General features: G+C 39.0%; 1 protein-coding gene across 1 annotated transcript; it reads left to right on the forward strand.

The window, feature by feature from the left end:
* Positions 1–11430: 11430 nt before the first annotated feature.
* On the forward strand, positions 11431–13976 carry LOC104449896 (auxin-responsive protein IAA27). The gene is made up of 5 exons (XM_010064199.3): positions 11431–12167; positions 12742–12959; positions 13282–13429; positions 13566–13627; positions 13719–13976. The coding sequence occupies exons 1-5, from the start codon at positions 11605–11607 to the stop codon at positions 13754–13756; spliced, it is 1029 nt and encodes a 342-aa protein (XP_010062501.2). The 5' UTR covers positions 11431–11604; the 3' UTR covers positions 13757–13976.
* Positions 13977–15345: the final 1369 nt, after the last annotated feature.

Below are 15345 nucleotides of genomic sequence, written 5' to 3' on the forward strand. Positions count from 1 at the left end.
TTCTTCTCTTTTCCAACCTTTTGAACATCAATCGCCCCCTTAATCCGGACAAGCAAGGCTACATGGAAAAAAATGGGTTTAGTTGTTGATTAGAAAAGTACTCTAGTCTTTCCCAGAAACTGGTCGCAAAAAGATGGGAGAGATATCTCAAATTTCCCCATCGAACTGTCATCGGCAGAATCGTAAGTTCGAGCGGTCGAGATTAGCAGCACGCCTGGTCGGAAAAAAGTTATTTTCGAATCGAAAACTTAAACACGAGGAAAATAAAAATGACGTGGTATTAGAGGTAGGCACGGTATTTTCAACATGCGCAGTTAGCAACAGGCTTAATTCCTCTTCCAAAATTCTTAACTTTAAGTCCAACTCTAATTTTACTCTGAACTTTCACTATAATTTCAAAATATGCTACCGCATCCAAAAACTGCCACTATTTTCTTCAAAATCATCAACATCGGGGGCTAGTTAGAGGTTCATTATCAGAATCGGCTTCTTCGCTAATACTCTCACCTTCGTATGGAAGAGTAACAACTTCCAAATATCGATAATTTTGAAAGAGTTAGTGGTGATTTTAGGGTTTAAATCGGCAATGTGTAGGTGACTCCAGTACATCCTTTCATTGGCGATGCATGTGGGCATATATCGTTCATCCCGCTACATAAATTTGACCACCATGTCGATCCAACCCAGTTCGACATCATTGCTTTCTTCTCATCTAGGCTTGAAAGCTCTGCGTTCCTGAGAAGTCGCCATCGAGCGTGGGGAAAAGAAAAGGAGGGAGAGGAAATTGCCGGATTCCAGCTGAATGGAAATCACTGTTTCGAGCTAGAAGTGACAGCGATAAGAGTTCGAGATTCGACCCCTTTGGACTTAATCAAAACGTGATAAAGGATCGATGGCGACCGCACATCGGATGCAATTCTGGGCGAGTTTCATATGCTGTCGACACACGATTTATCAGTGGTCGATGCATTTAAGCGGATGAGATTAAAAGGACAACATTGTAGACACTGCATCATACAGTATCACATGATGGATTTCATGCATATATAAGACTTCACTACGTTCCGGTTGTCGTGTTAGACGACTTGCGTTGACGTGGGGTTTTATGGTTGCACCCCACGTTGTTTTTAAGAAGGCACAACGAAACTTGAGGATGTCAATGCACCGTCGAATCTAATGAAGGAAGAAGCTAAAACTCTCCTTGGAAGTATTGTGTACGGAGCACCACCACTTATAACATCTGACATAATTACTAGATAGACTTATTATATTGGTATGGTAAGACAAACATGATGAATCTACGGAAAATATGTAGCTCGTCTCACAATCATATACGAGATAAGCCTAATTATTCCTCGAGTAATGGTTGCAATTTATTCAGCAAACAAGCGCATCAAAATTACAGAGGAGATCTTAAAAGATGTCCCACTAGTCATTCGTGGTTGAAGGTTGTAGCTCGAGACAAACATTTTGAATACACTGTATATATATAAACACTACTTCTGAAATTATATTTTTGATGTATATGTATATAGTATATGTACATGAATATGTGCGCGTGTATATATATATGGTCCATTGCTAGATTCCGACACCAAGATATTATATATGACAATTGCACAACATATAGAAACCCTAGCAGTTTTGAGTAGTTTACCAACTTAGTTGGGGCTTTGAGTGTGAAACAAAAGCTCTACATATTCAGACAAAAAAGTAGAGAGGATCGCCGACGTCTACGTCAGTAATTTCTAACTAAAGTTGACTTGAATGACTACATTAGCGAATTTTAAATGGTTTAAGACCAAATTGACTGAATTGAAGATATAGGTTAAAGACTTTCGTCAGTAATTTTCTGTGGGAGTAGCCATAGATAGTGTCCCAACATTCCAGGAACCTCTCTATGCATAATGCTCTACACAAGTTTCCGTGCGAATTTCAATCCGACGAAGGGATGTGTTCGAATGTCACCACCACCATGACAGAGACCCCGATTTCTGGTGTCAAACTTTGAGGGACAGAAGGAATCCCTTTTCTTTTTCTCAGGGGAGGAAGAGGAGGTGGAGGAGTGCCATGGGGGCTTATCGGATTAGCAACTTTGCACTCGGGGGTTGCGTTAGTGGGAATCCACGAGAGGCACAATCGAGAGGCGGCTCGAATCGAAACGAAACGTGTGCGTTTTCGACCGATCGAACAGCCTGTGCAGATTGATTGGGGAAAGCGCGCTTGGGGGCTCCTTTCTTCTTCGTGCCATCATAATCAAGACGAAGGGGAAAAAAAGAAAAGAAACACTTGCCCTAAGAGAGAGAGAGAGAGAGAGATAGAGCGTGGCCGATTTGATTAAACTTTTGTGAGGGGACCCGCCATCCCGTGGCTAAGCATATTGCCACGTGGACACGTTCGGGGGATATTACTTAGCATATTGAGCTCTTGGTCAAATCATTCAGTAGATTACTCATCTATCTTTTTCCGTAATCTAACGTCTCATCCTACAGCGAGTAACCCACAGTCCCACCTCCTTTTTCTTTCTACCAATGAAAAAAAGGCAAGCGTTAGGGTTAACTCATATTGAGGCAGAATTATGAGAAGAGTCATCAACTTTTTTTCTGACTAAATAAAATATTTTATAGTTATATCAATTTAGTTTATTCCGTCAATTTTGACTTGTCGACATCCTAGTGCCATCAATATTAACATGGATAATTTTAATATAATTTAATATTTATTAAAATTATTTATTTTTATTTGACATAAAACATGTTTAGGGTTATTTGGCATAATTGTAATAAATTTATGACTTTTTTATAATTTTCTCTAGGTATCGGTGATCCTCTTGGGCATTTCTATAGGAATTCTAAACCCGCGTCGACATAATTGTAACTAATTTTCATTTTGAGCGGGCTCGTCATTACTGCCCCACTACGATTCTAGTGAAGTAAACTTAGGATTATCCTACACTATGACACAGTTGAATCTAAGCACATACTGATCAAGGCTTCCTCAGGCCGAGGAGGTGATTAGGGGGTTTTGGATACGTGAGTAGAAGGCGCCAAACCACTCGAGAGTGAGCCTTACATCGCTAGGGCAACCGTTATGGCTATTAATTTTCTTATTCAATTAAGTTTCTCCCTCTAATTTCCCATTCATTGGAGGGGTTATACTTTTCGTCGGATTTTCCTATAAACCTCCACAGGATTAGCCTAGCAAGATTGTTAAAAAAAAATAGCATTTCGAGACGCCTGTTAAACAAATAAAAGGTCGTCGAATGCATTCCCATGTCCGAGAACTAGTTCAAGACTTCACGCAATTAATCCTAGATGTAGATTAAAATCAAATACCATAAATAAAGGGTCGCGTTAAAGACCGAATTCTAGATTTGAGAGCACTCCTCGAGCATGAATTATCCAAATATTCCTGTTTTATAGAAGCATCCACAGACATTTCAGGAGTTGATTATATGCGCTACGAATCCTTTTTAGCTGTTCCAAAAAAGCAAATTGAAAAATTAAAGAAAAAGGTGAATTCGAAGAGGGGCCAGTTTTGTTCTTAGTAATTGATAAAGTGCAGTCTCTCAAAGGGGAACTTTAATTCTTTATACATGGCGTGGGGAACAAGTGGGGGCCATTAGGGTTTTTATTCAAGTCAATTGAATTCGGTTCTTTAGTGGCTCCACCACTGAAGCAATCGAGTAGAGAGCATCATAACCTTTTAATTGCAGACGTAGCGCGAGAAAATTCTCAACCTGACCATATTATTTGATTTTTGCTTTTTTAAGTAACTAGACTCCAACAAAAATGGGAAAATTGAACCTTTCCGAGTGAGCATATTCCAGCGTGTGGACATGAGGAATACGGTCGCAGTCAAATTGCTCTAAACCTAATCGGGAGAATTTGCCAAAAAAGACATCAACCTATTTTGGTCGATTTAGTCTAATTTTTTTTTATTTTTTTTTACAGTTATGTAGTTCATCCAATCAATTTTGGCCAAAATCGATCAGGTAGATATAGGGCGTCTTTCATGATATGCCGCCACTGACATAAAATTTTTATATTTTTGAATTTTTCTGAAACTTTTATAAATCTTTTTTTTTTTTTTTTGTTAAGGGCTAGTAGGGGTTGCCAACCCTTTGCTCGAGGCTTAGTGGCCCCTACCGATCACAAGCGAGAGCAACGACCCTCACCCAGCAACCGGTGTGGGTGAGGGCTGCTACCCTCCAGCAAAGGTACAAGGGCTCCTAGGCCCTCACCAAGTGGCTAGTGAGGGTCCTCGGGCCTTGGCAAACTCTGTGAGCCCTACTATAGAGAGAGGGTTGTGGCCCTCCCTCAATTGTGGGTGAGGGTTCGCAAGCCCTTGCCTAGTAGCCTACAGCACCTACCACCTCTTGACAATCAAAATTTAAAAGAAAAAATTCAAAAGATTTTCACATTAGCGTTGTCCGTATCATACATAATAATTGAGGTCCACATCATTAATTTCCATCCAACTGAATGGACTAAACTACTAAATTGTTAAAATATTTATGACTAAATTATCAAATTGAAAGATCTACAACTGAATTGACACAAATGCAATAAATTTAAGATTTTTTTTTGATAATTTGGAACTTTTTAAACTAGGCTTATATTAACTTATAGATTTGCAAACAATTCTTTTTGAATTTTCAGCACAAAAGTAAATAATTTTGATTTGATATTTGTTTAAATTCAAGATAAAACGAGAGATTCGCTTTTATCACATTACGCTTATGTTTGTATCGGAACCCTAATGTCGGGCTGATGATCCGATCGGCATCACCACGCCGTCGAAACCTTGTCGTGGAGAGACAAGAATCCAATCCCTATCTTATCATCTCCAACGTGGGGGTTTTACCAATAGAAAAAGACCTAATCGATCCATCCGTTCTCGTCTCAGCCTCGCTCTTGTTCGTGGATTTGACAGCATATCTGGGATGTGGAGAATAGGCGAAGCGTGCAGGGTGCATTTAATTAATATATTGCCGGCAGACCAATGCCTTAGGGATCCGATTAAATGATATTATATGATATATTGTTTGCCCTCATGCTCTAACTAAATTCAAACACGATATCATCTTTATGAAGAAGTCGCCCTCGCAGAAGATTTATATCTCGAGAGTAACGTTATAATTCGTCACCCGCCGATGGTGGTGCACGATTGCAATGATGCAACGTATCGACCCTCAAAATGTCGATTGAATAGAAGTGGTCCCATTATTGAAATGATGTTCCATGTCGCTTGAATACGGGTCATAATACTTTTTTATATTCATACAATCTCCTTCTATTTATTAATTTAAATTTTTAGGTTTGATCAATTGAAATGGTATCAAGTAAATGCACGAAAATTAGCACGAAAAAACCTCAAACTTATCGTGCAAATGTCAATTTAATCCTAATTTTTTTGCTAATGTAGTCCTTCTGGCTAATTTCAGTAGAAAATCACTAGTGTAGATATTGGTCATTTTATGGGACACGGTCGGTGTTAACATGAACAACTTTTGCAATTATAAAATAACTTATGAATCTTTTATAGTAATTATATTTTCAATGTGACTGGCGACAATAAAGGCCTACAAGCCCTCGCCAGCCACTGGCCAAGGTTGCAACCTAAGCCCTTGCTAAAAGAAAGGGGAGGGCTGCCTTGCCCGCAATCGACGAGTCACGAAGGCCTCACCAAAGGCCCTTGCCAATGCCCAACAATGGCTCGCTATGCCACGTGGAATGACTAGTGTTTATATCAGCAATTTATAATCAAAATTGGTCGGAAGGACTCCATTAGCAAGTCGTCAAAATATTTAAAACTAAATAGACCAAATTAAAATGATTGTGATTGAATTGACATCCGTACAATAAGCTTAAAACTTTTCTTGTAATTATCCCGAGCGAATGTTATCTCTTTTGCATCTGTGTGTTTGCCCTCTATTGGTCAAATTTCACGTGCTACTGATGATCTAGTTTGCACATGAGAATGGTATTGAAATATTGTTTTGCGTTGCTTATTGGCTAATAGATCGTATGCTCTTTTGGGTTAGGCAATCTGAAACCCATCTGTGTACTCTTTTGCAGATTTTAATTTTTTTATTAGAACCCCTAGACCCCCAATTAGTACGACTTGCGATCAAAGGACCACTTGGGTTCTCTAAGTTTTGATCTCGGGATGCGCCGATCACGAGATGTGCGCGGCTAGGCCGCACAACCCTATTGATTTTTATTTTTTATTTTTTTGGACTTCACAGTATATAAAATATTATTTAAAATTTCATAATTAAATCATCTTAATTTTACAGCACATAAAATATCATATGAAATTTCATAATTAAATCATTTTAATTTCTTCTTGTCCCACGCTTTGCATCTCGAATTGTTAAAAGAAAAAACGAGCATCTTACTCTTCCGAGACTCACAAACTGTTAGGAACTAATATAGGATGTTTAGTATAGATATTATTTTTTTTTTTTCCGAAATTTTAAAATTCATAGTGATTGGGAGGAAATTTTGAGAAGAGGAAGAAATATCGAGTTTTCTCTCAATAACCCTTCTACAAGCTTTTATGTTTAAATGTTTGAACTGAATCAATAGAAAGTAAACTATTTTTTTTATGTCTACAGGAAAAATTGGGGGGGGTTCTATTTGAAATGTTATTACAAGGGAATGCACCTACTGTCGAATGTTAAATTTGAATCATAACAATTCAATTTACCCGTAAGTGTATGAGCTTGTCACTGTAAATCTGTGGCCTCATTAGCATTGCCGACAACCAGTACAAGTATCTCTAGATGAGGTAGTGAAAGTCCGACCTAAGTTGAAATAACTAGATATTCTCTCGCAGTATAATTTGAACTTCGTGAATTCATGGAAGACGGTGCCATTTGCAACACGAGATGTTCATTTCAATTAATAGGGAAGCAACATGATATGTATATTACATAATATGAGAATGACCAATTAATGTTCGAATTAAAATTCTTTTCTTAATTCATACGCAAGGGAATGGCTTGCGGTATTTTAGCTTAGTTCTTTTGAGTACATATACAAAGGCCATGCTGACTATAGTAATTACCCAACGTACCCGACCAAATGCCCGGTCAACGAGTCAACGGAGTCCCGCTCCGGTCAACTCCAACGGCTGTCCCCGCCGCTGTGCCCCCCCGCCCGTGTGGGCATCCCACCAAACGGCAAAACCTTCCTTTGACGCGACGGTCGAATCAGGCCCGTTGAACTGCAGGAGGGGCACGCGTGCCGTCCGATCCGGAGCACGCGACCCGTTTTTTCCACTTTTCCTCCCTTTTATCAACAGCGGGATTGGCAAAATAATTACGTCAAGATTCAGGCGTGGTCGAAAAAAGATTCACCCGACCAAAAAAAAAAAGAAAAAGAAAAAGAAACAATTGTAATAATAATAATAATAATTTTAATTGCAGAGGTCCGACACATCACTGCACTCGTCCAGTAAAAACACAATGATCAGTTAAAAGCAAGCAACCTTTTTCTTGTCAATTTTGACAGATGGGAAATTTTACCATATGCATCGTACCTTTTGTCTTTGTTTATGTTTTTATTTCCATTTTTTTTATTTATGGTTCTGATTTTTCTTTTCTTCCTAACTATACTGTCTATTCACAGATTTTTTGGTGCTCATGGTTATTTGTTCGGTTAATCCCATATTTCAATCCAAATCACACTGGCCAATTTACGAAAAACTTCGGCTCCAATCCAAACTCATTATTGTCAAGATTAATACTATTAAAAAACTTAAACTAGCTTCCACAGTAAATTGAACCAAAATTAAGAGGAAGAACGATGTGAAATTTTTCGTGAGACAAAAGTTATTTAAAATTGGCATAATCTAGATGAAAATTTTGTTTTTGTTATATATATGATGGATACCGATTTGGGATTTATGATATTAATCATATTATCAATTCGGTTCACTTTCAAACCGTTAGCATTCCATTCATACTATAAAAGTATGCTCAATAGCTATTACAAGGCATTATGAATTAACTTTATGAAATGACATTCATAATAGAACACTACCAATTAAAACCTAGAAAATTGTAAATTTGATGTGTATCAGTATTGACACTAAATTTAGTTTGTGAATCTATTTAAAACCTATGAAAAAGGTATATTTAAAAATGGAAACAAAAGGATATCTATTGGGTGAAGCCTAATCCTATTTGCGGTAGAGGAAACATTTTTTTTTTCGGCGAATAACAAGTAAAAAGCTAATATGAAAAAGGTGATTAGCATCATCAGTTGGTCAATTAGATTCGACTTAGAAAAGATCAATTTGAAACTAAAAGTGTTAAGTGTGATTTGCCATATTGTCTTCCAAATGAGAAGAAGCCAAGAACTCTCTATGTACTTCATAGATTCCTTTGTCATAATTGGGGCATTCCTGGTCAAATATGTTCTAATGGTACCCAAAAAAAAAAAAAAAACAATCAATCAATAAATTGTCTTAAAAAAAAACCAATAAATTGAATACATCGATTTAGTACGATCATCTGTTTCTCAATTTCCAATGAATAATTTGAATTACAAGAAACCTATTGTCAAGGCCTAGATGTTAGGGCAACGACAACTCAATAAGGGAAATTGGGATTTTCGAATTTAGCAGAATCTTAACTGGACAAAATCAAACTTTTGGTATTCTAAAGACCAATAGCGAGTCGAGTCGAGTTTAAGATCTGCCATGGAAAATATAGTTCGGCTCTTTCTTTTTCTTTTTTGGCCAAGAAACTTTTCTATTGCACTTGTGCTAGGTCTTGTCGGGGCCAAGAAATGAATGTCATTACTTGAAAGAGCAAGAAGATAAGCTGGCCAGTTTAAATAAGGAAAAAACCTAATCTACTATAAGTCCTTTCTCGTTTCTTGATAATCTAAATGGAGTAAAACCGAAGTTCATGATGTTAGGAGGGTACAAAGCTCAGTCGAGAGCTCTGTCTCTGTTTAGCCAGGGATGAATGAGAGACCAGGGCCGGTTGCTTGGCCAGAGAACGATGGAAGACCCTTCATTGCCTAAGGACCGTTCCCTTCCATTTCGATGGCCCTTTGGACAACGTTCTGACCGCGAACTGTCGGATGCCTTTATTTTTCCTATGTGAACCGTGATTGTTCCATGTCAGAAGCTTTCCTCCCTCCCTCTCGACTTTCTAGGGTTTTGTTTTCATGCTGTCATCTTCAATGGGGCTCTCCGTCCCTCCCTCCGTCCCTCCCTCCTTTCTTCCCCCACCCACCACCAGCAACATTGATTATCTAATGTGGTGGACCATCTCTGCACGTAAAAACGCAACGACTGATGGTAAAAATCTTTCGATGACAGATCTGGGTTTTTGTCACTGAGTCGATCATCATCTGCCATGGAAAGTCGCTCCTTTTTGTTCAATCCCTTTCCGTGGTGTGCTGCACTTTTCTCTCCATCTCTCTCTATATATCTACTACCCCCTCTTTTCCGTAGTCCAAAACATGAATTCAGGCGATGTGCTCTGATTTCTTGTAATCGCTAGGGTTTGCTGCTTATGACAACAAGTTTTTGGTACGAGTTTTTTTTTTTTTTTTTTTGAAATTGCTAAAAAAAAAAAAAAAGATAGAAGCCATAGGTTAAGAAATAAAAAGTTGGGTCAATGTGCACTAGATGCGTCGTTGCGTGGGATGAGAAATGTTTATAAGGCCTCCCGTCAGCTATCTATGCGCTCACGATTACAATTTATGGACAAGTCATGATCACCAAAAAAAAAAATACTATTTCGATACCACGTCGTAGTTAAATTATAGAGACCTTAATACTGTTTGTTCGGGTACAGATATTGCCTTAGAGCACACAACCTGCGCAAACGACTTTTGAGGCAATCGCATACTTAAAATTGTCTTCCTAACCAACGCTGAGTGCAAAAAATGAAAAACTCTAAAGTCTTCCTAATCAATAATCATCGTCCTTAGTTCGTTACAAGCACGGATCTCGACATAAGGAATGCATTTCACATGTCAATCGTACTCAACAACAATGATTGTGATTTGCTTGTTATACTATACTAGTCATGTATTTGAGTTACTCATTATTATCGGTTCGATTAACTTTCTTTCAAGATAACTGCTCTTACGGTATATTGAGTTTCTTCAATTACAGTTCCATTGTGAATGTAACATTTTCTTAATTAAGAAAAGCACAAATGAATTTGAGTGTACGTAATCTATGTATTTCGGAGAGTACATGTGAAATACTAAAGTAAAAAAGTAAGGGTTAAAAGACAAAAGTCACAACGATAACAAATACATAATTATTCCTCTTTATGGTTATAACTTATTTTGCATTAATGTCATTTTGTTAAAAAAAATTATAATTCATATATAAAAAGATGGGTGGGGAAGTTCTCAGTGGGCTGAGTGGCACATCTTTGGTTCAACGGGGTAATAATGGCTGAGAAATGATGCCGAGCGGGCTGTCGGTGGTGTGTTGCTCTTGTACGAACTTCAAAGATCTTTAGCAAATGAATCAACTAAACGGTGACATTGCTTCTGCTTCATTTGTCAGTGCACGTTGGTAATTTGATTCTCCAGTATGCAATTCGATGTTGCCGATTTTCTTGAATATCACTCGTTGATTTATTTTAAGGAATTACCGGATGGGTTAAATCTAATAACTTGATCAATGTTCACCTCGAAATTCTTAGAATTTAATTCCAAGATCTATGGTTCTCTACGGACCTTTTTTTTTTTTTTTTTTTTTTTTTTTCAATTCGACCTTTGGAAAAGATTTTGATAACCGTCGAGATGTATGACCAAACTCTAGATCAAAAGTCACGCACCAGATGGCAAAAATTGATTCGGGATGACGCTGACGCTGAGACATATGACCAAACTCTTTGCTTTTTATAAATGCGAAGTCCAATCCTAAACTCCATATTTTCGAGAGAGAGAGAGAGAATTTATCAAGTAACTGGACGATTTTCAATGCAAAATTCATTTGTATTTTTATCAAATCACTATCTATCTTTTATGTTCTTGATATTACTCTCTTTGTATGTCGAGCAAGAGAATGATCATTTCATTTACAGTTAATAATATTTGATTCATGTTAGAATAGTCATATCTCCACGACATTCTTTTTCCCCATTTCCTTTTTTATGTGGTCTCTCCGTTTCTTTAAGGACATTCTTTTGCCTTGATTCATGATACCATTGGCATTTGACAGTACATCTTGAGCCAGGTGCAACTTCTTGTCCTAGAACAAAATTCATCCGTCTTTTGATGCAAGTGCTAAGCAAAAACATAGACTAATAAACTAATATAAAAAAAGTTTTCCATAATGAAAGGAAAAATAAAAAAAAAACAACGCAAAAGAGAAAGGGGGTGCTATAGAAAGGTCAAAGAAGCTTCTTTTCTGTATTAACAGAGCAAAACCAGCTCTCTCTCTCTCTCTCTCTCTCTCTCTGTTGAGCTAACCAGAGTGACTTCTCACTCCTCTCTCTCTCTCTCTCTCTCTCTCTCTCTCTCGCGACGGTCCCGTCTCTACTTCTCCCTCACATATCTCTCCCAACTTTCATCTCTGCGAACTTGGAGCTCCTTTTCATTTTGAGTAACTTTGATGTCTACGCCGTTGGTACATGATTACATAGGCTTAAAAGAGGCTTCTTTAATGTCAAGAAGCTCTGAGAAGGCCTTACCCTCATCTTCGCCAGGCGAAGATGAGAAGAAATCCGCTCTCAACCTCAGAGAAACCGAGTTAAGGCTCGGCTTGCCTGGTTCCCTGTCCCCGGAGAGGAAGCAAGCTCTTGGCGTTCCTCTGTTCGGGAAAGATTTGGAGAGCAAGAGCGGCGTCTTGGGTTTTGCTCTGAGCCCTTCCAAGAACTCGGTTTCGGGAGCCAAGAGAGTGTTCTGCGATGCCATTGACGGGTGTCCCAGCAAATGGGTGTTCTCCGCGAGCAACGGTAAATCTGAGGTGGATTTGGCCAAGGGAGGTCCTGTTTTGTCGTCTCCGAGAAGTGGCAAGGAGAGTGATAATGGGGTTAACGCCCTGCAATCTTGTGTGCCCAAACCTGCCATGACAGAGGGTCTTGGTGGTGTTCCTCAATCTCCGAAGCCCGAGCAAGAGGAGAGGAAGAATCAAGGTGCTGGTGGGAGTGAGCATGGCTCTGCTCCAGCTGCAAAGTAAGCTTCACTCTTGGCTCTTTTTTTGGAGCCATGCCCAGCTTTTTGGTTTTTTCTTGATCTCTATTCTCAATTTTTTTTTATAAGTGTTTTTGGAGTTACGTGATCTTGTGATGATTGAAGAGGAATAAGCTTATCTCCATGCTTTCTGCAATTTTTTTTTTTGTTTTGTTTTTAGGTTTGTTTGTTTGTGCAGAGTAATTATGGAAAGGATTCATCTTAACCGGGGCCGATACCCAGACCCGTGATCTTCTTATTTTTCGGGTTTTGCTGTGTTTAAGCATAAAGAGTATTGAATTTTCTCAGTTATCTGCATGTATGCCTGAGCTTGTTTTGGGATCAACCCTTGGTTCGTCGAAGTTTATTCTTGTGTGCACCATTTGGGTCTTTGTTAGTAATTACAAGAAGAGAATTAAAAACCTTCCTTCATTAGTCTAAAAATTAGAAATTGGAGGCTGGTCATATACTGTATTCATTCACTGAGATATGCCCATCTACGGCTTACTCACCTTCGGAGATTTTAGTTTTTAGTTTAAGTGGGTGCTGACGTGCGAGTGCGCATGCAATTTAACAGGGCACAGGTAGTGGGATGGCCACCAATTCGATCGTTTCGCAAGAACACCACGGCCTCTACTTTGGCGAAGAACTGCGACGATGCGGAAGGCAAATGCCTCTACGTGAAGGTTAGCATGGATGGAGCTCCCTATCTGAGGAAGGTCGACCTAAGAACCTACGGCAGTTATTCGGAACTCTCCACTGCTCTTGAGAAAATGTTTAGCTGCTTCACCATCGGTAAAATTTCGAACCCGTTTCATTTAGGGACTCGAGCAGAGAAACTCACTCTGCACACCGACTACAAAAGATTTTTTGACGAACACAGTGACGCTCGTTTCAATTATGAATGCGTTAACTTCACCGTCTTCCACTTCTCGTCGTTGTCTGTGTGTACACTCTGTACGACTAAACTTTTGAAAAATCTTTGTTCTTTAGAATTATCAGTGAGTTTTCATGTCTCATTCTGGTATTTGGCTTGCCGTGCTATGTGGATGCAAAATGCCTTCATTTCAGAAGGTGCTAAGATTATCCATGCCTTGACTCGTATTGCAAATGGCAGTATCAGGGCATTGCGATTCCCGTGGGCCTCTGGGGCAAGAAAGCCTGAGCGAAAGCCGTTTGGCAGACCTTCTCAATGGTTCTGAATATGTTCTCACATACGAAGATAAGGACGGCGACTGGATGCTCGTGGGTGACGTTCCCTGGGAGTAAGCACTTCTCCTAGAATTCACTATTCTGCAGCATAACTCGATTTTTAGTTCTTGAAATAAAGAAAGATCCAAGTTATCGAAAAGCCTGTCTCTCTTCCTTCTTCTGAATCCTCTCTACATATGTCGTCTTCAGGATGTTCACCGACTCATGTAGGAGACTAAGGATCATGAAGAGTTCCGAGGCAATTGGTCTAGGTACTGATTCTTTGCAGCATGTACAAGTTTTTATCTACCAGGCAATTCATTTACTCTGACCTAATGTCACTGGCCAATTCTTCGCACGCAGCTCCGAGGGCCACAGAGAAGTGCAAGAGCCGGGATTAGCGCGCGTGGCGCTAAGGACTTCCTCTAAAAAGGATTTTGAGTCATATAGTTTTATTGAATTCCCTATGTATGTTGCTAATTGTCCTTTGAAGCGTTGGAAAGTTTCCTCGAATGGAAGTTTTTCATTTGAAGCGTGTCTAGATGATATGTTTGTTTTTCCGGTTCCTAAGATGTTGTATGTCCGAATTCCTGTTGATGTAAATGGTCTGTTTGCTGCTTATGACTCTCTCTCTCTCTCTCTCTCTCTCTCTAGTCTCTTTCCAGTATCTACCCTATGAGTTTCCTGGTTCATCATACATCAAGAATCATGGGACTTACACATGGCTTTGAAAATTACATGGGCTTACCTGATTTGATTTGTGAAATGAGATCGCTTTTGTCTACCGACCATATCCTCACACTTGGGTCGACCGAGTCCACATTTTTTCCACTTCGCATCCACTAGTTGACTTCATTGACCACTTCCTCGGGTTTCGATTGCCATTTGAATAAGTCCTAATCCAATTCGCACGCCGGTCCTTCCCTTCCAATTTCTACCTCCTGTTTCGGAAGACGGTTCCCGATTTCTGAAACCCATCTCGATAAGGATTAGAATGGAGAGGTTTTGATTCTCGCCCGCATCACTGAAGGCGAAGGGCCAAGTCTTGAAGGCTGAAGTCTTCTGTGTCTCTGTCACTAGTGTTTAGAAGACGCACACAACTTCGTCCCAAAAAAAAAATATATATATATACGTACACAAGGTCTATATTCCAGATTGTACCATTTTACTGTTTAGATAGTAACTACTGACATTTCCAGCGAAATACGTGTTCCGTTCGAGTGGAGAATCAGAAGAGTTCAGCGTCGTCTTGACTACCTCCATTTAATGTTCCAATTATTCAATGGTTCCGGTGAGTATATCATCAGGAAAAATTGATAAAAAAGTCATATAAACCTTTTGTATTTATGTCAATTTAATCAAATCCTTTTTTTCAATCAATTTAGTTTTAAACATTTTCACTTGGTGCCAATTTTGTCTTTTTTAACTAATTTTGGCCGGATTTTGCTAACTGGACGTTGGCAACTAACATGACATGATCGGTATTAACGTGTACAACTTTTAATAATATTTTAAAATTTTTATTTTATTTTTATTTTTCTTGTTTTCTTTTTTCCTTCTCATCCTTTCTCTAGCCGATAAGGTCGACCTTAGGAAAATAAAATAAAAATAAAAAATTTAAAAATATTAAAATATTATTAAAAAGTTGTACACATTATCACCGATCGTGCCACGTCAGTCTAAGAAGCCCCCATACTCTTCAGAAGCCTTCGTGTCGTGCTTGACACTCCGACACATTTCGACACTCAGTCAACGAGTGTTAGGAAATCTAACACATGGTCAACTCTTCCCGACATGCATTCTCGAGATTCGACACGCACGGGGTCAATTTTAAAAATTTTCAATACTTGAGAAGTTAAAATATAAATATATGACCACCGGCCGTGATGGCTCAGTTGGGTAGGCTCCTGTGATCTTTCCGCTCATAGGTGAGGAGTTCGAAACCCTTGCTCAGCAAGGGGGTTGACTGAGTTGCTTGGTGACTTAAGTG

The sequence above is a fragment of the Eucalyptus grandis genome, chromosome 6, assembly GCF_016545825.1.
Source record: "Eucalyptus grandis isolate ANBG69807.140 chromosome 6, ASM1654582v1, whole genome shotgun sequence".
NCBI lineage: Eukaryota > Viridiplantae > Streptophyta > Magnoliopsida > Myrtales > Myrtaceae > Eucalyptus > Eucalyptus grandis.